The 24379-nt window shown below is 46.8% G+C and overlaps 1 protein-coding gene across 14 annotated transcripts in view; it reads right to left on the bottom strand.

Annotated features, from left to right (window-relative positions):
- TRIO (trio Rho guanine nucleotide exchange factor) overlaps positions 1 to 24379 on the bottom strand; it is a 3493742-nt gene that overhangs the window by 2665034 nt on the left and 804329 nt on the right. For all 14 annotated transcript variants that reach the window (XR_012724343.1, XR_012724344.1, XR_012724345.1 and 11 more), the window contains exons 21-22: positions 14422 to 14571; positions 8110 to 8224 (exon numbers count right to left, since the gene is read on the bottom strand). Coding sequence is in view for 11 of the 14 variants with exons in the window: in XM_075314973.1 (XP_075171088.1) it covers positions 8110 to 8224; positions 14422 to 14571 (265 nt within the window). In the remaining 3 variants the exon portion in view is untranslated. The remainder of the gene's footprint in view (positions 1 to 8109; positions 8225 to 14421; positions 14572 to 24379) is intronic.

Here is a 24379-nt window from a genome sequence, read left to right as displayed (position 1 = left end):
TCTGCTGTGCCACATTTTTGTTAGTTTTTCACAATTGTTTTGCTTTGCTTTTTATTTTAAACATTATTCATCAATAAAGTATATTTTTAATATATATATTTTTTGGCCAATTTTTGTAAATATATTCTACTTATGACTGACAGACAAACGTTGCCAGAGGGAATTAAGTTAATTTCCTCCCAGCAGTGAGGCTTTTGGTGCGGTAATCGAGCAGGTTCAGAACGGTAATAGCCTGCAGATTAACCCCATATCTGCAGATTAGTAGAGGCTATTCACATGACAGGTTCTCTTAAACGCAAATCAGGTTTGATGCCACATTTTTACCAATCATAATCAAAACATGGTGCTTTTTATTAGTAGAAGTAATTCTACAATGATAAATTACAGTGAAACCTTGGATTACGAGTATAATTGGTTCTGGAAGTTTGCGCTTAAACCAAGTTACTCATATCAAAGCGAATTATCCCATAGGAAATAATTGAAACACAGACAATTAGTTGCACAGCCCAAAAATATTTACTGTATTTATACAAACTTATTACAGTAATAGAAAATAATGTACTGTACTCATATAAAATTATTACAGTACACTAATAAAAAAAATACTGTACAGTAAAAAACATAGAACAAATTAAACTGCACTTTAGCTTACAATAAAATTGTTGGTGTGAGAGAGGTACAGTATAAGCAATGTTCTGTACTGGTTAGCAGAAAGAAAGTACAATACTATATCCACAAATGCAAATTGCTAGACATGTTGTATAGTATATATTGTACTGTACAATGGTATATTGTGTACAGTATACAATACATATGTACAGAAAGTTACCTCCAGAGCAAGTCATAACGTGGTGAAAGGACAGAACCGGAAGTGTGCACAGTGAGTATTTGCTCTTCTTGCAAAGCTTTGCTCTAAAACCAAGTTATAAATTTGTAAAAAGCTTTGTTTGTCTTGCAAAACGCTCTCAAACCAAGTTACTCTTAAACCAAGGTTGTACTGTACTAAAATTTCACTGCTTAGAAAAGGAGAAAAAAACAGTGAAAGATTGTCAAATAAATACATGTGTCAAGAGATGATAAATTATACGTTTCAGGAGACTTAAAAAGTCACTGTATTGTGAGGAACAAAACTATAGCTGGACATTTTATGACTAGCAAGCCACGTTTGTTTCTACAGCATTTCTTTTCTGCAGATTCAGTATCTAATTTTAAGCTGACACTGAGGTAGTGGATAGGCTAGATCATGTATGATCTCTCCCATACACAGCACACTCAGAAGGGATTCCGACTCTGTGTGGCACACATTCAATAAAAAGAGCATCATTGAAAACATCACACTGTGGTACTGATCAGAAAATTCAGTTCTTGGGTGATATAAACAGATAGTTGACAGCTGCAGTACCAATTGTGTGTCTGTTTCTTCCTCCTGTCTGCATGTGTTTCTCCATCCTCTATTCAAAAACTTCAAATGATAAAGATTTCAATCTGAAACTTAAAGAAGTTGTCCAGTTACCAAAACTGATTTTTTTTTTCTGATAAATCTTGCTAATATGTGCCCCTCAACACATCTATTATGTTTTTTCAGCAAAATTACCTTTTATTGTGCACTAGCAGCACACGGTCATTGCTGGCTCCAGCTCTGATGGGGTTAATCTCTCCTCTGACTTCCTGTGTTCAGTTCCTACAAGTCCCAGAATTCTTTGTGGCTCTAGGGCGGTGTCTGGCTTATCTAACACACCCATTGTGTCTAATACACCCACTCTGCTCCCACCCAAACCCTCCTCCCTGCCTCTTCCCAGTGGATGCACTGAGATCAATCATACAGAGACAGCAGCAGCTCTACACAGCCAGGGGAAGAAAGTGTGTGCGCGCGTATATACAGTGTATGTGTATGTGTGCGCGTATATACAGTGTGTGTATATACTGTGTGTGTGCGTATATACAGTGTGTGTGTGTGCGTATATACAGTGTGTGTATATACAGTGTGTGTGCGTATATACAGTGTGTGTGCGTATATAGTGTGTGTGTATATACAGTGTGTGTGTGTATATAGTGTGTGTGCGTATATACAGTGTGTGTGCGTATATACAGTGTGTGTGCGTATATACAGTGTGTGTGCATATATACAGTGTGTGTGCATATATACAGTGTGTGTGCGTATATACAGTGTGTGTGCGTATATACAGTGTATGTGTGTATATACAGTGTGTGTGCGTATATACAGTGTGTGTGAGTGTGTATGTGTGCATATATACAGTGTGTGTGTGTATATACAGTGTGTGTGTGAGTGTGTGTGTGTGTGTATGTCATACTCACCTGTCTGCAGGGTCCGGGTGCCATGCCTGCTTCCAGCCCCTGTCTCAATAGCGCCGCTTCGGCTGTGTGCAGTCTCCCCGGGGCACGTACGAAGCTTGCAGGACCTGGCCGTGGATCACCTGATGCAGTCACCTGACGCATCAGCTGATCGATTCTCGTGGTGTCGCCGGCTTTTTCGCGCCCGGCCGGCTATCAGCTGATCCTGCCGTCAGGGGACTTCATCAGCTGATTACCGGCAGCTCCTGCAGTGATGGGCCAGGATCAGACTCCGCTGCAGGAGCTGCCGGTAATCAGCACAGACGTGAGTATTTATTTATTTATTTTTTTTGCACTGATGCTTCAGCTAATTGTATAATCGGCTTTTATACAATCAGCTGATGTATGATGTGATTCACGTAGTTTAACCTGACACATCATCTGATCGCTTTGCCTTCCAGCAAAACCGATCAGATGATATTGGATCCGGATTGGACGGCGCGGGACCCTAACCCAGGATTACTGCGGAGGGGGGTTTATTTCAATAAAGATGGAGTCGCTAATTGTGTTGTGTTTTATTTCTAATAAAAATATTTTTCTGTGTGTTGTGTTATTTTTTTATCATTACTAGAAATTCATGGTGGCCATGTCTAATATTGGCGTGACACCATGAATTTCGGGCTTAGGGCTAGCTGATAATATACAGCTAGCCCTAACCCCATTATTACCCAGTGAGCCACCCGGCATCAGGGCAGCTGGAAGAGTTGGATACAGCGCCAGAGAATGGCGCTTCTATGAAAGCGCCATTTTCTGGGGTGGCTGCGGACTGCAATTCGCAGTGGGGGTGCCCAGAAAGCTTGGGCACCCTTCACTGTGGATTCCAATCCCCAGCTGCCTAGTTGTACCCGGCTGGACACTAAAATTAGGCGAAGCTTACGTCATTTTTTTTAAAATTATTTCTTGAAATTCATGAAATAATTAAAAAAAAAAGGGCTTCTCTATATTTTTGGTTCCCAGCCGGGTACAAATAGGCAGCTGGGGTTTGGGGGTAGCCCGTACCTGCCTGCTGTACCCGGCTAGCATACAAAAATATGGCGAAGCCCATGTCATTTTTTTTTTTCTTTTTGGGTAAAAAACTGCATACAGTCCTGGAAGGAGGATGCTGAGCCTTGTAGTTCTGCAGCTGCTGTCTGCTCTCCTGCATACACTAGTGAATGGAGGATGCTGAGCCTTGTAGTTCTGCAGCTGCTGTCTGCTCTCCTGCATACACTAGTGAATGGAGGATGCTGAGCCTTGTAGTTCTGCAGCTGCTGTCTGCTCTCCTGCATACAATGAACATTTTGAATAAGGAAATGACATCAGACCTTTTTTTTTTTCCATCAACAATCTTTAATGGCATTGTGCACTGATTAAAAACACAGTGAGCAAAAACGCAGCAAAAAAGGCACCAAATCGCGGCAAAAACGTGACATGCAGCACCGCAGGTGACAGAGCAGAGCAAGTTGGTGACATGCTCTGCTCTGACACATAGTGTGCTGCATGTCACTGTATCCACTCTGGGACTTGTTGTGCAGGTGACCGGATGATACATGTCACTAACAGCCCCACTCTGTGATTTCTGCTGCATAGTACCAACTGTATACACTCTCACCTGCACAACAAGTCCCATAGTGGAGACAGTTACATGTAGCATCCGGTCACCCGCACAACAAGTGCCAGAGTGGAGAAAGATAGTGACATGTAGCACACTATGTGTCAGAGCAGAGCATGTCACTGTCTCCACTCCGCTGACCTCACAGCCCGTACACGCTGCGATGGATGCAGGGGGACACAGAACAAGTAATCGGCCGACAGTGGAGTCATCTGATTACTTGGGATGAATTGAGCAGTAAAATGCTCTGGTGCTCGATGGGCGAAGCCCATGCCGATTTTTTTTAAAAAAAATTCATTAAAAATAAAAAAACAAAAAAAATCACATTTTTTGTGGGCTCCCGCTGCATTTTCTATTGCTAAGGGTAACCAAACCAGCTACTGGCTGCTAGCCCCCGCTGCTTGGTGTTACTTTCACTGGCAATAGAAATGCAGGGAAGCATTTTTTTTTTATAAAGGTTTTTCCCTGAAAACGTTTTTAAGAAAATGACGTGGGCTTCGCCATATTTTTGTATGCTAGCCAGGTACAGCAGGCAGCTACGGGCTGCCCCCAACCCCCAGCTGCCTAGTTGTACCCGGCTGGGAACCAAAAATATAGAGAAGCCCTTTTTTTCATGAATTTCATGAAATAATTAAAAAAAAAAAAAATGATGTGGGCTTCACCAAATTTTTGAGTCCAGCCAGGTACAACTAGGCAGCTGGGGATTGGAATCCACAGTGCAGGGTGCCCAAACTTTCTGGGCCCCCCACTGCGAATTACAGTCCACAGCTGCCCCAGAAAATGGCGCTTTCATAGAAGCGCCATCTTCAGGCGCTGTATCCAACTCTTCCAGTGGCCCTGGTGGCAGGTGGCACGCTGGGTAATAAGGGGTTAATACCAGCTATGTTTTACCAGCTGGTATAAAGCCCGAGATTCTTAATGTCAAGCCAAGTTTAACCTGGCCATTAAGAATCTCCAACAAAGGGTTTAAAAAAAAAAAAAGACATCACACAGAGAAAAATACTTTATTAGAAATAAATACACAGACACAGTAGGGACTCCATGTTTATTACTCCCTCTCACCCCTCCACGATAGAGAGATTTCAGTACTGACCATGCAGGAGAGAGCGAGGAAAAGAGAGCGAGCGGGGGGGGAGAAGAGAGCGAGCGGGGGAGAAGAGAGAAAGGGGGGGAGAGAAGAGAGCGAGCGGGGGAGAGAAGAGAGAGAGGGGGCAGAAGAGAGAGAGGGGGGGAGAAGAGAGAGAGGGGGGGAGAAGAGAGCGAGGGGGGGAGAAGAGAGCGAGGGGGGGAGAAGAGAGCGAGGGGGGGAGAAGAGAGCGAGGGGGGGAGAAGAGAGCGAGGGGGGGAGAAGAGAGCGAGGGGGGAGAGAAGAGAGAGGGGGGAGAGAAGAGAGAGGGGGGGAGAAGAGAAAGAGGGGGGGAGAAGAGAGAGAGGGGGGGAGAAGAGAGCGAGGGGGGGAAGAGAGCGAGGGGGGGAGAAGAGAGCGAGGGGGGGAGAAGAGAGCGAGGGGGGGGAGAAGAGAGCGAGGGGGGGAGAAGAGAGCGAGGGGGGGAGAAGAGAGCGAGGGGGGGAGAAGAGAGCGAGGGGGGGAGAAGAGAGAGGGGGGAGAGGAGAGAGAGAGGGGGGAGAAGAGAGAGGGGGGGGAGAAGAGAGAGGGGGGGACGAGAGAGAGGGGGGAGAAGAGAGAGAGGGGGGAGAAGAGAGAGAGAGGGGGGGAGAAGAGAGCGAGCGGGGGGGAGAAGAGAGCGAGGGGGGGGAGAAGTGAGCGAGGGGGGGGAGAAGAGAGCGAGGGGGGCAGAAGAGAGCGAGGGGGGGAGAAGAGAGAGAGGGGGGAGAAGAGAGAGAGGGGGGGAGAAGAGAGAGGGGGGGAGAAGAGAGAGGGGGGGAGAAGAGAGAGAGGGGGAGAAGAGAGAGAGGGGGGAGAAGAGAGAGGGGGGGAGAAGAGAGAGAGGGGGGGAGAAGAGAGAGAGGGGGGAGAAGAGAGGGAGGGGGGAGAAGAGAGGGAGGGTGGGAGAAGAGAGGGAGGGGGGAGAGAGAGGGAGGGGGGAGAGAGAGGGGGGGAGAAGAGAGAGAGGGGGGGAGAAGAGAGAGAGGGGGGGAGAAGAGAGAGAGGGGGGGAGAAGAGAGGGAGGGGGGGAGAGAGAGGAAGGGGGGAGAGAGAGGGTGGGGGGAGAGAGAGGGAGGGGGGAGAGAGAGGGTGGGGGGAGAAGAGAGGGAGGGGGGGAGAAGAGAGGGAGGGGGGGTTAAGAGAGGGAGGGGGAGAGAGAGGGAGGGGGAGAGAGAGGGAGGGGGAGAGAGAGGGAGGGGGGAGAGAGAGGGTGGGGGGAGAGAGAGGGAGGGGGGAGAAGAGAGGGAGGGGGGGAGAGAGGGAGGGGGGGAGAAGAGAGAGAGGGGGGGAGAAGAGAGTGGGGAAAGAAGAGGGGGGGCAGAGGTGCTCTGTCACCAACTGTCCACTCTGTGACTAGTGGTGCAGGTGACAGAGTGCAGACAGTTGGTCCCATGCAGCAGGACAGATGGCAGAGCACAGCGGTGACATGCCTGTCAGTGTCTTGCTGCTGGGAGGAGCAGATGATCACACTGCCCGACACCGGCCGCTCTCCTGACATCGCAGCAGAGCGGGCGGGTGGACAGTGTGAGCACATACTTACGTGCAGGGGGGGATTCAGCTGAAGACCCCCCCCTGTACTGCACACTGGCGCCCCGTGTCTCACCATCTGCAGGACGCCGGCTCCACACTGACGTCCTCCGGATCCTCCCCTCGATGCTGAGCTGTGACGTGCGGTAGTCACCGCCCACAGCCCTGTCACTCAATCTGAGTGGCGCCGGCATCCTGTGACTTACCCGTCTTGTTTGAGAGCCAGGAAACGCCGGGACGTCAGAGGATGCCGGCGGCCACAGCTCCAGGGGGTCATGTGACAGGCACTGAGCGTGCAGCATAGCGCCGCTCAGTGCCAGAAATGGAAATACAAGCCAATGGAGAAAATACCTAGAATTGTAAGTAGAACTTTGACAGAAAATAAAAAAAATGGGTGAACCACCCCTTTAAAGGTTTTCCACTTTCAAGAAACACTTTTATGCATAAAAATGTAAATATCAAAACACAGCAGATATTGACATTCCTGGATCTTACATCAACAGTACCCACTCGCACAATCTCTTTCTGAAGACTGCAGCAGTGACATCATGACTAGTGATGGGTGGACCTGCACACACTTGGGAATTTTTGTGTGAAATTATGTTTATTTTGCCCTTTTTCTTTGTTTTTGAGTTGTTCTAATACACACAAAGCAAATAAATGTGTATGACAAAATGGGTAATTGCAAAATGTTTCTGTGAGAAATACTTCCTTTTCTGGAACAATTTCAAGAGTGCAAACACTTTTGACCATGACTATATGCTCAAGAACTGTCTACAAATTTGATTGCAGTGATGGGTCAAATTACAATTTCTGTCTATAAAAATGTGTGGAGTGGTAGGAAGCAGAAGCTGAAGAGAAGCAGCATATGGAGCAAAATCCAAAGCTTCTAGTGCTTAGGGAAAAATGTCTAACAAAGCAGGATACAGGACATTAACTGACAGAAATAAGAGATACGCATCATGTACACTGTACACACACGACAGCTTACTCTGAAAGGTTACCTAAAAACAGTTAGTAGCTGCAGTACCAACTTCCGAGTTTTGGGATCCTGGCTTGGAAACCTTCTGCAGCTGTTTTGCCGGTGAAAAAGCAAGAGGTCACTCGCTGCATTAAGTGAGCTTTGCCATGTACTTTACTAAACTCTTACATTATGGAAACATCATAACAGCAAATACTGTTAGGTTTCACCTAAGTATGTCGGAACATACAGTAGTGACATTATGGGGTTATTAGTAGCAGTTATAAGTGGTTTTGACACCTCCCTATATTTATTAAAAAAATCAACAGCCTAAGGCTGCCCATTCTTACAAAATAAAAAAGACAATCCCAGATTGGTATTAATTATTGTTTTAACGACTGCCAGACCATTTTGATCACATCTTTATTTTTTAATAGAAAGTCAGTTATTCATTAGTAGCTATAAGAAATGCCTCCAAAATTTATCTGCACTAGCTTTTATACAAGTGGCCATGTGTGTACAAAACCTTGTAAGAATTAGTTAAATCTAATGCCTCTGAAAGAAACTTGCTTTTTACTTGCTGTTCCGGAGCTTTGACAGGTGAAACCATCCCTGGCATATTTACACTATTCCTATGCAAGTATTTCAAGAAAACATCAGCGTTTCTTCTGGCCAAAGTGCAAGCCTACAAAAAAAAAGACAAAAAAACCTGTAAGCATATGTATTAAAAGATGTGACACTTTAAAAACAAAGAGCAATTAACAAAAGGTCTAGTATTCTATTGTTAGTGTAAAAAAAAAAGACATTAAAATGACAAAACTTGCTAAAAATTAATTTGCATCATACTTATTAAGTCCAACATAGCTGGTGATGTGTAGCTGTGATGTAGCACAATCACAAAAGTTTCAGTGATTTTAAAATTATTTTTTTTTAGACACTGAGAGCGTGTAACAATTTACAATTATATTTCTTATAACCGTGTGATCTTATAGAAACATTGCAATGTTTTTTATTACTCCATCTGTTAAAGGGAACCTGTCATCTGATTCATTCAGCTTAAACCACGGGCAGCATAGGTTAGAGCAATTGTACAGCCAGGTAAAATATTTCTCTTAAATGCAGGGGTCCTTAGCCATAGATAAAAGATACGCTGGAATCACCCAAGCTAGCTTTTTCCAGTGCAGCTGCAAGTGGTTGACCAGTTTCTCATTAAGTACACACATATGGTAAAGACCTGTCAATCATCTGATAAAAGCTGGCTGCACAAGATTTTTAGAGAACCATTTACCTGGATGCTATCATGAAGCCAGGTTCTGATTCTTGATGCCCATATATTGGGCAGCATTAATCAGCTGACATATTACCTTTGATATTCATTACTGTGTGTGTAGAGAGAGTATTACCATACTTACCGGTTGCAGTTTTCTGAAATCTCTAGCACCGCTCCAGCATTAGGTGCCAGCATAAGAAACCTGCTGGCTGACAAAGTTTCTTTTACGTAAAGCAAAAGTAACTATCAATGCAATTTTATGAGACGCAGAACATAGCTACGGGAGACTCATTCTGAGTCTATAAAACTTTAATTAAGAAAGTGACCCCCGCCCCACACAGAACACACTGTGAGCCGACAGGATATACATGTAGTCACCCAATGCAGGAGAGAACCTGAACACCGCTGGACAGGCAGAAGACAGCAACATGTAAGTATGGTAATATACGCTTTTCAAATACATTAACGCCTAAATGAGCAATAACTTACATAGCTTATCATGAGCAGATGTAAGTTTTCGCATCATTAAGTACTATGTACATGTATGTCATGGATTAAAACTGTTACTGTGTGAAAACACACAGTGACAGCTCCATGCCAACAGCGCTTACTGACAGCTGACTGGCACAGGCAGAGATGGGGGGACACACATTTCAGCAGTCCCTGATCTCTAATCAGCCATTCAGTGTCACTGATCAATTTCCACATGTGATCGGTGGGAGGTTCTGAAATATCAGCACTTCCTGTATGATCACGACAGGAGCTTGGCTTAGCTGATAGCATTCATGACATTTAGAAGGTTGTGAGAAGGAGGCTCCCACTCACATCGGCACCAATCGTAACAAAGTCACGGAGAGCCGATGGTTGTGATGGCACTCGCAGGTCAAACAATGACCTCCTGATGTGCCAGATATGGTGGCCTGTTAAACCTAGCCATAGGCCATGTCTAACAGGCAGTGTAATATTACAGGACTGAATCATTGCAATACATGTCTATTGCAATGCATGAGATCAGTTATCAAAAAAATAAAAGTTAAAGTCCCATAGAGGTATTAAGTATAAACTAATAAAGTACACATATCAGCTATCGCCCCGTCCAGAATAACACAATCTATATAACTGTCACATTTTTTAACCTGCACAGTGAAAACCAGGAAAAAAAAAAATCTTGGCAAAAAAAACTATGCTTTTTCATCATATCTGAGAAATAAAACTGGAATTGCTGTTGGTTTGTTTTCTGTATCCCAAAAATTGTATTAGAAAGTGATCCAAAAATATTATATGCATAAACATGTACCAATAAAAATGTCAACGTCAACTCTTCCCGCAAAAAAACAAGCCATCACATGACTATCAGCAGAAATATAGAAAAATTATAGCTGTCAAAATAGGGTAATGCAAAAACTTTTTAGGGTAAGAAAAAGGTGTTTTTTAGCCTTACACCGCTTAGCCCTCCATTTGAGCGCTGCAGTGTGCGCTAACAAAAGTTTCTGATCATATATAGGATATTCCTATACTCAGGAGAAATTGCACAACAAATAATGTGGTCCATTTTCTCTGTGAAAATTAAAAATTTGGGGCTAAAAATTATTTTGAAAAAAAAAATAATATTTTTTAGCTTTCACAGTTAGTTTTTAAATTCTGTGAAGCACCTGGGGGTTCAAAGTGCTCACAACACCTACAGATAAATTCTTTGAGGGGTGTAGTTTCCAAAACAAGGTCACTTGTGGTGGGGTATATACTGTTTAGGCACATAAGGGGCCCTGCAAACGTTACATGACGTCCACATTCTATTCCAGCAACTTTTGCACTCAGAGTCAAAAGTTGCTCTCCCTTCATTTACAATCCCTGCCGTGCACCCAAACAGTAGTTTTCCAGCATATATTGGGTATCTGTGTACGAAATTGCACAATAAATTGTATTGTTCATATTTGGCGGTTACCTTTGTGAAAATGCTATATTTGGGGGTTAAAGCAATAAAAGTGACGTCAAATATAATTGTGATGTGGTCCCTAAAATAATTGTATTTGAAAATTTTGTTGGAAAAATTAGAAATTGCTGATAAACTTTTAAACCTTTTAACTTCCTAACAAAAAAAACCTTTCAAAAATGGTGATGATGTAAAGTAGATGTGGGAAATGTTATTTGTTAATTACTGTATATACTGGAGTATAAGCCGAGTTTTTCAGCCCATGTTTTTAAGCTGAAAATGCCCCCCTAGGCTTATACTTGGGTCAGGGTCCCACAAAAAAAATTGTCATATTCTCACATCTCCTCCGTTCCCACGGTGCCTCAGCTGCTCCTTGTAGACCCCTCCGTAAAACGCTGACAGAATTGGCGGTGGCCCCGTGTACAGGACGTGATCACGGAGGGGTGTATGTACCTGCGGTCTCCAAGAGGCACCCCTTGATGATCCCATCCTGTGAACGGACCAGAGCTGCCGCTGCAGGCTGCCATCGTGGCTTCACAGTAGTGCAATACTTTACGCACCACTGCCGCCGTAAAGCATTCTGTCAGCGTTATACAGCAGTTGAATGCTTTGCCGCACCGCCGCCGTCATAAAGCATTCAACTGCAGTAAAGACATGACGGCAGACAGGAGCCCCGTGCATCGGACGCTATTCACGCAGGGGTCTACAAGGAGCAGCTGAGGCACCGTGGGAATGGATGAGATGTAAGAATATTTTTTATTTTATAATAGAGGACAAGAAGGGGACCAGGAGGACATTACTACAGGGAACATCATTACAGGAGATATAACTAGAAGGCACAAGATTGGCACATTACAATAAGGGGAGGGGGGAGAAGGACGGGGCCCATTACTACAAGGGGGGACAAGGATGGGCACATTACTACAAGGGGGGACAAGGATGGGGCACAGTACATTTTTTTGGGATCTATTTTTCTTTTTTAAACATCCCAGTAGCTGCTGCATTATCCTCCCTAGGCTTATACTTGAGTCAATACGGTTTCCCAATTTTATGTGGTAGAATTAGGGGCCTCGGATTATACTTGGGTCGGCTTGTACTCGAGTATATACGGTATATTGTGTGGTTTAACTATCCAGTTTAGGGGATAAAAATTCCAACTTTAAAAATTGCAAACTTTTTGTTAAATTTACGATATTTTGACAAATAAATGCAAACATTTTTTTTAAAATTTACCAGTAACATGAAGTGCAATATGACACAAAAAAAAATCTCAGAATCACTGGGATCCGTTAAAGCGTTCCAGAGTTATTCCGTCATAAATTGGCCTGGTCCGGAAAGTGAAAATAGACTTTGGATGAAGGGGTTAAACATCAAACAAGCTATGCTGATACACAGAAGTGATCTCTGATAGAGAGATTCAATGTTTAAATACACATGCAGATATAATGAGTTGGTATGTCAAGTACAATAAATAGCCCAAAGTTATTGAAAAAAGGTTATTAAAGTGGTTGTGCAGACATATAATATTGATGCAGTGCAGTATTTAACCGTTTACATTAATCATGGACTTCACACAGGTTACACACAGATGCTATTTCAGTACTATGTGATTTTTACAGACTTGTATGGGTAATATTGTTCGTAGACTCGAATAAAAAATGGACTTGTTTTGAGATTTTTTGCGGACACAAAAAAACACGGACATGTGAATAGCTCCACAGACTTTCATGGCTAAGTGTTCTGCGAGAATCAAAAGTAAAACAAGTACGAGATTCATGCACGTTATCATGAGGACGTCTGGTTGCATTCCTGAGAATTCTATAAACTCAGTAAGTAGTTGGTCTCTTAAGGCTATGTGCCCACGCTGTGGAAAATTCCCAGAATTTGCCACTATTTTTTCATGGAATTCTGCGGATTTCTCAAAAATCCGCAGTACAGAGAGTTCCCAGTCATTTCTATGGCATTTTGGAAGTGCTGTGCCCATGCTGCGTTTTTTTCCGCAGCGGAAATAGTGATGATTTCCCTGCAGAAAAATCTGCAGCATGTCAATAATTCCTGCAGATTTTTCCACGTGATCCTATACTTACCTACCTTGATAGAAGACAGCGGAGTCACTTCCTCCGGTACAGAATAGTGCGGTGGAGCCAGGAGCAAGAAGCAGGAGGTGGGCGGGGCCTGCACGAGCTCCGGTCATGTGACAGCCGAGCTAGTTCAGGCCCGTTCACCTTCTCCTGCAGAGTGCAGATAGACACGGCCGGAAAGTGAAGTGCTGTGTGATGGAGGTATGAACTCCTCGATCACTGCAGCACTTGTTCTGCATTGAGGATGCAGTGCCGAACCCATGGTACTGTATCCTCAATGCAAAAGGACCGCAGCATATCCGCAGGACATTCCGCAATACATCCGCAGCATTAAAACAGACAAAGTTGTGCTGTGGTTTTCTGAGAGCTCCTGTGCAATGTCCTGCGGATATATCCGCAGGACACTTTCCTCGTGGGCACATAGCCTAAAGGGGGCTTTACACGCTATGATATCGTTAATGTTTTATCGTCGGGGTCACGTTGTTAGTGACGCACATCCGGCTTCATTAACGATATCACAGCGTGTGACACTGACCAGCGACCTTAAGCGACCTCAAAAATGGTGAAAATCGTTCACCATGGAGAGGTCGTCCCAAACTCAAAAATCGGTAAGGGTTGTTTATCCATGTTGTTCATCGCTCATGCGACATCGCTATGTGTGACACCGCAGGAGCTAGGAACGTCTCCTTACCTGCTGCCGGCCCCAAAGCAGAAGGAAGGAGGTGGGCGGGATGCTACGTCCTGCTCATCTCCGCCCCTCCGCTTTGATTGGCCGCCCGCTTAGTGACGATGCGGTGACGTCGCTGTGATGCCGAACGTCCCTTCCCCTTGAAGGAGGGATTGTTCGGCAGTCACAGCGCCGCCGCCGACTACGTAAGTATGTGTGACGCTGCCGTAGCGATAATGTTCGCTACGGCAGCGATCCCAAACAATCGCATGCGCGACGGGTACTTACAGGCTCGATATTGCTAGAAATTGCTAGCGATATCGCTACCGTGTAAAGCCCCCTTAACAGTTAACAAGAATAGCCAAAGCTGCTAACACTGCTGGAATCAGGATCTCTGCCTCTACGTTATGCTGCTCTCAGATTAGGTGGCAGAAATGACGGAATCCTTCACTATTTTTTTTATTTTGATATCATCTGATATTTGTATCTATGAGTTTTATTTAAGTCGGATATTCGTAAGTCTGCCTGTACTGTCATTTCATTCTAAGTAACAAAAATCTCTTTTGCTATATAAAATATAAAGGTGTATTTAGAGACTAGGAAGAAGGTAAAATAGCTTAAAAAAAAGTAGAGATTAAATGATAAGTTATTTGCTTTCATCCGTTATAATTTATATTCAACAAAGGTTTCTAACAAAAAATTATTTAAAAAAGCTTTTGTTTTTGTGTTTTGTTGTGCCTGCATGTTAATGTCCTAGTTTAATTAAGATATAAAACATTTCCAAGTCATGGGTCAATGCTTATAAAATTAGTATAAGAATACATTTAATTTCAGACTCTAATTTTTAAAAATGTTTATTATGTAAAATTGACATTTCTTAATGAAAAATAAATGATTTAAAAAAAACCCTCTAATTTAAAGACTAATTAAATACCTTTAGGAACGCTTCTTTTTGTTCCAGGTGCTTGCTAATCATTGGGGTGACGTGATCAGTTTCTGAGTTTGGACCAAGTTTATCAGCACCTCCACACCAGTCTTCTTCTCTCTTATATTCTTGCTCCAAACTTTCAAGAACACTACAAACCTTAAAATGATAGCAAAATAAAAACAATACAATGTTTTAAAACTACTTTTAAAAGAATGTAAACTGAATGATAAAAAAGCATATCACTTCAAGGAAGTGAGAAAATCTTTCAGTGAAAAAAAAGGCAGCATGAGATGAATTTGGATTCCACTCACTCATTCAAGTCTATTGGTGCATGGAAAACATCGGACTGCACTTGAATGACATTAGGATATATTGTGATTTCCATGGACTCACACCAGAATGGAGAAGTTAGAGAAATTATGTTCGCTATCGTCTCCTCATAGCGTGCTATGATTCACTCATCCAAGAGAACCAGATCACACTATCCTAACACTCTGATCAAACTTGGACTACAAATTTAGATTACTAAGATCTACATACATAATTGCCAGTTGTGGATGTAACCGTATCCCACAATGCACTGTGGCACGGTCAGTTGTGCAGCTGCAGTTTGCGCCCACATCATAGCCATGGTAACCAGGGACAGCAGTGTGGGCTGAGTAAGCACAATTCTGTTCCCAGTGTAAGATTGCCCTATCCATACCACATTCCACATTCAGGTATAATGAGGCGTTTGGGTTTGAAATCACACATTTGCGATGTCACGGAGGAGTAAGGAGGCGTTGCCGGGTATGTCCGCGTTTGGCTGACATCGCTATGGCTTCAGTAATGTTGGGGCGAGCGAGAAGACATGGCGGCCGTGTCGATCACACATTTGTGATTTGACGGAGGAGTAAGGAGGCGTGCCCGGGTATGCCCGCGCTTGCCTAACATTGCTATGGCTACAGCGATGTTTGGGAGAGCGAGGAGACATGGCGGTAATGAGAGAGCGAGAGAGAAAAAAAAAACATACACATTATTTTTTATCTCTCCAGGGCCCTCCCCGACCGCTATGACATGGCCGGGAGCAAGTGATCGTGGAATCCCTGGAGTCTCACCGCAGATACCCTCACTGCTGGCACCGCTCTCACTTATGAAGTCTCACAGGAGATTGCGAGTACCGCGAGAGTTCCCGAGTCAGCCCGCAAACATCACTAAGGTTGCCTAAGGTCACTCAGGAATTTAACAGCAGTGCCACTTACTGAAGTGCAGGTTTGACACAAAAGAAAGCTTCCTCACTTCTCCTTACAAGCCCACATAACCGCCTGTACATTTCAGTGCAAATCACTGCTCCTGGACTCCTGCAGCAGTGCCAACATGACTCCTCCAAAAAAAATACAAAAAACATGAAAACAATAGGGCTCGGGCACTACGTCAACAACAACGCAGCGCTAATGAGACTCCTGAACAAAAACACCATTGTCTGGACAAAAACAATGCATATAAATGTAGACGTCTCGCTCAGGAGTCACCTCGCTCTAAAGCTATTAGATTGACTATGCAACGAAAAAAATTCAGCCACAACACCTCCAATTATAGTCACAACAGCTTACAAGAGACCATATAGTGTAAACACACACACAGCATACAGGAGAGACACCACATAGTGAACACAGCTCAAGAAACACAACACAAAATACCAATATACAGCACACGACAAGGAAGAGAGAGGGAACAGGGGTGAAAGAGATCAAATGGCGCAGCACATACAATACACAAAGGCGGAGGGGTGACATACAACAGATATGTTGGAAAGTGCAAACAGTGTGACACATGTCTACTGCTCCTGTCAGCACCACTAAGCATAAACAGATGTTCATTTCACTGCACTCCCTATGTGATAGCATCGGGCCTATTTCTAGTCTAATATAAAAAGCTGAGTGTGTGTGTATATGTGTGTATTTGTGTGTCCGCTAAAGGAATATGCACCGTCGAATTTACAATCACAAAATATTGCACAGGCGCCACATGTGACTAAAGGCCGCTTTACACGCTACGACATCGCTAAAGCGATCTCGTTGGGGGTCACGGAATTTGTGACGCACATCCGGCAGCTTTAGCGATGTTGTTGTATGTGACACCTATGAATGATTTTGAATCGTCGCAAAAACGTTCAAAATTGCTCATCGGTGACATCCCCCCTAATATCGATTATCGTTGCTGCTGCTTGGACGATGTAGTTCCTCGTTCCTGTGGCAGCACACATCGCTATGTGTGACACCGCAGGAACGAGGAACCTCACCTTACCTGCGGCCGCTCGCAATGAGGAAGAAGGAGGTGGGCGGGATGTTACGTCATGCTTATCTCCGCCCCTCCACTTTGAATGGGCGGCCACTTAGTGACGTCGCAGTGACGCAGAATGGACCGCCCCCTTAGAAAGGAGGCGGTTTGCCGGTCACAGCAACGTCGCTAGGCAGGTAAGTAGTGTGACGGGTCCGCGTGATTTTGTGCGCCACGGGCAACGATTTGCCCATGTCGCACAAACGATGGGGGTGGGTACGCACGCTAGCGATATCGGTAACGATATCGCAGCGTGTAAAGCGGCCTTAAGGAAACGTCATAGGCTATGTTTTGACGGGAAAATTTAACCCCACGCTTTACAGTAATTTGCCAAAAAACCTGAATACATGTCAATGGAGCTGGGAGCTACAGGTCATTAATAGGCGCTCTGATTGGTTGCTATAGGCAACAAAGGACATTGTTAGAATAAGAAGTTTGTGTGTGAAGTAACATGATTTTTAGTAGAGGCTGACAGACACACAAAGACAGACAGGGACACACAAGACACAGACAGGGACACACAAGACACAGACAGGGACACACAAGACACAGACAGGGACACACAAGACACAGACAGGGACACACAAGACACAGACAGGGACACACAAGAAACAGACAGGGACACACAAGACACAGACAGGGACACACAAGACACAGACAGGGACACACAAGACACAGACAGGGACACACAAGACACAGACAGGGGCACACAAGACACGCACAGACAGGGGCACGCGCAGACAGGGGCACGCGCAGACAGGGGCACGCGCAGACAGGGGCACGCGCAGACAGGGGCACGCACAGACAGGGGCACGCACAGACAGGGGCACGCACAGACAGGGGGACGCACAGACAGGGGGACGCACAGACAGGGGGACGCACAGACAGGGGGACGCACAGACAGGGGGACGCACAGACAGGGGGACGCACAGACAGGGGGACGCACAGACAGGGGGACGCACAGACAGGGGGACGCACAGACAGGGGGACGCACAGACAGGGGGACGCACAGACAGGGGGACGCACAGACAGGGGGACGCACAGACAGGGGGACGCACAGACAGGGGGACGCACAGACAGGGGGACGAACACCAGACACAGACAGGGACGCACAGCAGACACAGACAGGGACGCACACCAGACACAGACAGGGACGCACACCAGACACAGACAGGGACGCACACCAGACACAGACAGGGACGCACACCAGACACAGACAGGGACGCACACCAGACACAGACAGGGATGCAACACCAATAATGAAAAAATACTCCGGCACACTAAAATAGAATTGTGAAAGAGTCCAATATGGTGCTTCAAAAAATGTTTTTATTAAATATTTGTGTATAGTCTAACGTTTCAACCCTCGTGGGTCTTCAAGGACATAGGTCTATTAACATAGAATAAAAGAAAGAAATACAAAAAACAAAATGAATTGTGACTACTTGGCTAACAAGTCAATACATCATGGACAGACTATACAATGAAAAAAATAAATGCAAAATGCAACCGTATTCATGCATGATAAATACATACAATGTTACAGTATTCAAATAAACAGAAAATGCAGCCTCCCGTCTGATCAATCTAATTCTAAAGAGTCTCCTTTATGTCATATGAGATCTGTTAAAACATGAACCGTAGGGTTAATACTGGAGGGGGACAAAATAAATTGAACCTACCTATGTGAAGTAGGAACAATTTCTTTATGCACCAAAGGAAGTAATGAATATCTTTATAGACTATTTGCTCATAAGTCTAGGGTGATGAAAAAGAATACTTGCATCACAAACAAGTAAAATAACATAATAGGTCTATGAAAAAAAGGGGGTTCCTACATCGAAGAAGGAAAGATAGGGCTGAGCAAGGGCATACCTGAAACGACCTCTAGAAAGTAATGGAACCTCAGTATTTCCACATCTGAAATAGTATAAGATCATGACATATGACCATCTATAAATGGATGACAGTACTGTTAGTATGCACATGTAGAATAATAGTAATGGCATTTCCCAACACTTATCATTTGCATATCTTTTACAGGTGAAATGCAAAGTAAATGCTTTTAATGACCCACTTGTTCTTATGCAGCTAATTGCTGTACTTTTGCTATTGGATCCTGTATAGTTGTATACCAATTTTCCAGCATACTCACCTAAACAGGAGAAGTTACCAGAAGCACTACTATTGCTTTTATAAAACCTTTTCTTGGAGTTATTACCCATATGCATCTTCTGTGCGATTGATTATGGTTACGGTATGTTCACTTATATGTATGTGCTGTCTTGATATTATGAATGTCACTAAACCTCTAATGAGGCTGAACCCGTAACTTATTTCCCATTCATAATCTATCTCCCATTTATAAATATAGCGAATATAGCATGATTTGGTTCTCATGTTCCTCTCTTGTTTCTACATTAGCCTTCAATATACAGAAAAGTACGTTTACCTTGATTCTTATTGCAAGCTTCATAAACATCTTTGATGATCTAAGCTGGGTTCACACATAGCGACAGCGACAACGACGTCGCTGTTACGTCACCATTTTCTGTGACGTAACAGCGACCTAGTAAGTTGCTGTTATGGTCGCTGCTTAGCTGTCAAACACAGCGACGCAGCAGCGATCATAACGTCGCTACAAGTGCAGAGAGCAGGGAGCCGCGCACACTGCTTAGCGCTGGCTCCCTGCTCTCCTAGCTACAGTACACATCGGGTTAATTACACGATGTGTACTGCAGCTACATGTGCAGGGAGCAGGGAGCTGGCACTGGCAGCGTGAGAGCGGCGGAGGCTGGTAACGAAGGTAAATATCGGGTAACCACCTTGGTTACCCGCTGTTTACCCTGGTTACAGCTTACCACATCTGCCAGATGCCGGTTCCTGCTCTCTGCTCGCTTCATTTCGACGCTCTGTCGCTGTCACACACAGCGATCTGTATGTCACAGCGGGAGAGCAACAATAAAAAAACGAACCAGGGCTGTGTGTAACGAGCAGCAATCTCACAGCAGGGGCCAGATCGCTGCTCAGTGTCACACACAGCGTGATCGCTAATGAGGTCACTGCTGCATCACAAAAAACGTGACTCAGCAGGGATCTCGCTGTGTGTGAAGCACCCCTTACTCTTCGTTCACCTGTAGAGGTATCCAAATGATGGGCGTGGGGAATGCCATTGATATTATTCTACCTACAAACAGTACTGTCATCCATTTATAGATGATCATATGTCATGATCTTATACGATTTCATATGTGGAAATACTGAGGTTTCATTACTTTCTAGAGGTCGTTTCAGGTATGCTCTTTCTCAGCCCTATCTTTCCTTCTTCGAACTAGGAACCCACTTTTTTTATAGACCTATTATGTTATTTTACTTGGTTGTAATGCAAGTATTCTTTTTCATCACCCTAGACATATCAGCAAGTAGTCTATAAAGATATTCATGACTGATAAGCAATAATTTGTTTACCCTGTCTTTAAATTTAATAAAAATGATTTACTGAAGAATAAGATTGATCAGACGGGAGGCTGCATTTTCTGTTTATTTGAATACTGTAACATTGTATGTATTTATCATGCACAAATACGGCTACATTTGCATTTTTGTTTTTCATTGTATATTCTGTCACATGATTTATTGACTTGTTATCTATGTCACAATTGTGATTCATTTTTTTTGTTATTTGTATTTCTTTCTTATATTCTATGTTAATAGACCTATGTCCTTGAAGAAGACCCACCAGGGTCGAAGCGTTGGACTATACACAAATATTTAATTAAAAAAAATGGTTTTGAAGCACCCTATTGGACTCTTTCACAATTCTACTTTAGTGTGCCGGAGTATTTTTTTCATTATTGGACTTTATTTCTCCAGAGCACCTATAATTCTGATAGTCGAGCCAGGTTTATCCTACTAAATAGGGACGCACACAGACAGAGGACGCACACAGACACAGACAGAGGACGTACACAGTCACAGACAGGGGGCGCACACAGACAGGGGGCGCACACAGACACAGACAGGGGGCGCACACAGACAGGGGGCGCACACAGACACAGACAGGGGGCGCACACAGACACAGACAGGGACGCGCCCACAGACAGGGACGCGCCCACAGACAGGGGCGCGCCCACAGACAGGGACGCGCCCACAGAGAAACAGAGACACAGACAGGGGCTTACACAGACAGGGGGCGCACACAGACAGGGGGCACACACAGACAGGGGGCACACACAGACAGGGGCGCGCACACAGACAGGGGCGCGCACACAGACAGGGGCGCGCACACAGACAGGGGCGCGCACACAGACAGGGGCGCGCACACAGACAGGGGCGCGCACACAGACAGGGGCGCGCACACAGACAGGGGCGCGCACACAGACAGGGGCGCGCACACAGACAGGGGCGCGCACACAGACAGGGGCGCGCACACAGACAGGGGCGCGCACACAGACAGGGGCGCGCACACAGACAGGGGCGCGCACACAGACAGGGGCGCGCACACAGAAAGGGGCGCGCACACAGACAGGGGCGCGCACACAGACAGGGGCGCGCACACAGACAGGGGCGCGCACACAGACAGGGGCGCGCACACAGACAGGGGCGCACACACAGACAGGGGCGCACACACAGACAGGGGCGCACACACAAACAGGGGCGCACACACAGACAGGGGCGCACACACAGACAGGGGCGCACACACAGACAGGGGCGCACACACAGACAGGGGCGCACACAGGCACAGACAAAGGGTGCACACAGGCACAGACAAAGGGTGCACACAGGCACAGACAAAGGGTGCACACAGGCACAGACAAAGGGTACACACAGGCACAGACAGGCAGTACACACAGGCACAGACAGAAAGTACACACAGGCACAGACAGAAAGTACACACAGGCACAGACAGTGGGCGCACACAGACACAGACAGGGGGCGCCCACAGACAGGGACGCGCCCACAGACAGGGACGCGCCCACAGACAGGGACGCGCCCACAGAGAAACAGAGACACAGACAGTGGAACACACAGACAGTGGCGCACACAGACAGGGGGCGCACACAGACAGGGGGCGCACACAGACAAGGGGCGCACACAGACAGGGGGCGCACACAGACAGGGGGCGCACACAGACAGGGGCACACACACAGACAGGGGCGCGCACACAGACAGGGGGCGCACACACAGACAGGGGGCGCACACAGACAGGGGGCGCACACAGACAGGGGGCGCACACAGACAGGGGGCGCACACAGACAGGGGGCGCACACAGACAGGGGGCGCACACAGACAGGGGGCGCACACAGACAGGGGCGCACACACAGACAGGGGCGCACACACAGACAGGGGCGCACACACAGACAGGGGCGCACACACAGACAGGGGCGCACACACAGACAGGGGCGCACACACAGACAGGGGCGCACACAGGCACAGACAAAGGGTGCAGACAGGCACAGACAAAGGGTGCACACAGGCACAGACAAAGGGTACACACAGGCACAGACAAAGGGTACACACAGGCACAGACAAAGGGTGCACACAGGCACAGACAAAGGGTGCACACAGGCACAGACAGGAAGTACACACAGGCACAGACAGGAACTACACACAGGCACAGACAGTGGGCGCACACAGACAGTGGGCGCACACAGACACAGACAGGGGGCGCACATGTGACGCCCTGGCCTATCAGATTGTCACAGGGTATCGTGCAATCTGCCCTTCTGCACAGTATCCACCCTCCTTGGTTACGGATCCTGGTCCTTTGGTGTTGTTAACAGCTTGGCCAATCAAAATCCTAGGAACACTTCCCACTTGAACCTACCAGACACACCATTGGGGGGCCCGAAGGGAAAAGGGCTGCCCACATGGGGGGTTGGTGAGGATTAAGTGAGGACAGTGACAGTTGAGAGTGAAGGAGAGAGGAGGTGAAGTGGCTCTCGTGAGGAGAGGCCACGGAGGAGAGCTTATGTATACTAGGTGGCAGACGTTGGTCTGAGCCTAGTAGGAGCTGGAACCCGGTCGCAGGGGACAGTATCAAGGGGCACGGACTGCCGAGGAGGGCAGCCGGCAGCCTTGAGTTATCACCGGGCAGGTGCCAGGGCACGACGGGGTACGTGGACCCTAGGCCAGAAAGTAGCTTCATGCTTTCCGGTGATTTACCCGATGGGGGTGAAGACTTCAAGTGTCATCGCCAACCCACTCCAAAATCGGGGTACTAGCACAGCGATGGGATAGGACTTTCCCACTATAGTCCAAAGAAATCCTACGCATAAACCCTGAGAGCAAGCTCACTCCGTTAGCCATACAGGTGAGCGGGACCCGAAGAGTTTCATACCAACAAGTCCAATCGAGACTAAGGTGCCAGGGACGAACAACAACACCAGGGGCACAGATCCAGGCGTGCTCCCCGCAGGCTACAGTGGTGCTCAGAACTCTGGTTTACAAGCCGTCGGTGTGGTTATTCTGGGACTGAGTGAGTACATTGGAAACCCCTGTTCCTATTCCCCAACGGCACACAAACACCATTCATCATCAACGGGCCCCGAGACACAACCCCCCCCACCCACGGAGGGGTTAAAACATCAGGCCGCCACACCATCGTCACTGGGCTCCCGAACGGCAGCGGTGGTCCCTCACATTACCACGCACCGTGGGTGGCATCACAAACTTTCCAAAAAACCCTGTACATATCTCCCCCTTTTTCTTTTAATCAAGTGGCCGCACGACCCCCAGGTCCGGAGACCCCTCGAGCCACCGCGGATCCGAGCAGCAGCAGCGGCCCGGCTGCTCGCACGGGGGTGGTACACACACACACACAGACACAGATGGGGAACTCACACAGACAGGGGGCCCACACAAACACAAACAAGGAGCACACACAGACACACACACCGAAGGGGCGCACACAGACAGACAGACAGGGGGAGCACACAGACACAGGGCGCACACATACAAGGGGTGCACACAGACAGGGGGTGCACAGACACAGAGACAGGGACGCACACAGAGAAACAGACAGACAGATAGGGGCAAAACAGAGACAGACAGGCGCACACAGACAAAGGGATGCACACAGTCAGGGGCGCACAGACACAGACAGGGGCGCATACAGACAGGGGGCTCACACAGACACACACAGAAGGGGCGCACACAGACAGACAGTGGGAGCACACAGACACAGGGCACACAGACAGGGGGTGCACACACAGAGACAGGGACGCACACAGAGAGAAAGACAGATAGGGGCAGAACAGACACAGACAGGGGCGCAAACCGAGAGACAGGGGCGCACACAGACAGGGGCGCACACAGACAAAGGGGTGCACACAGAAAGGGGTGCACACAGTCAGGGGCGCACACAGTCAGGGGCACACAGACAGGGGCGCACACAGACAGGGGGCGCACACAGACAGGGGGCGCACACAGACAGGGGGCGCACACAGACAGGGGGCGCACACAGACAGGGGGCGCACACAGACAGGGGGCGCACACAGACAGGGGGCGCACACAGACAGGGGGCGCACACAGACAGGGGGCGCACACAGACAGGGGGCGCACACAGACAGGGGGCGCACACAGACAGGGGGCGCACACAGACAGGGGGCGCACACAGACAGGGGGCGCACGCAGGCACAGACAG

The sequence above is a fragment of the Anomaloglossus baeobatrachus genome, chromosome 6 (genome assembly GCF_048569485.1).
Source record: "Anomaloglossus baeobatrachus isolate aAnoBae1 chromosome 6, aAnoBae1.hap1, whole genome shotgun sequence".
In the NCBI taxonomy this organism is placed as follows: Eukaryota; Metazoa; Chordata; class Amphibia; order Anura; family Aromobatidae; genus Anomaloglossus; species Anomaloglossus baeobatrachus.
The sequence above is the reverse complement of the archived record's forward strand: the minus strand, read 5'-3'. Positions and strand labels throughout refer to the sequence as shown.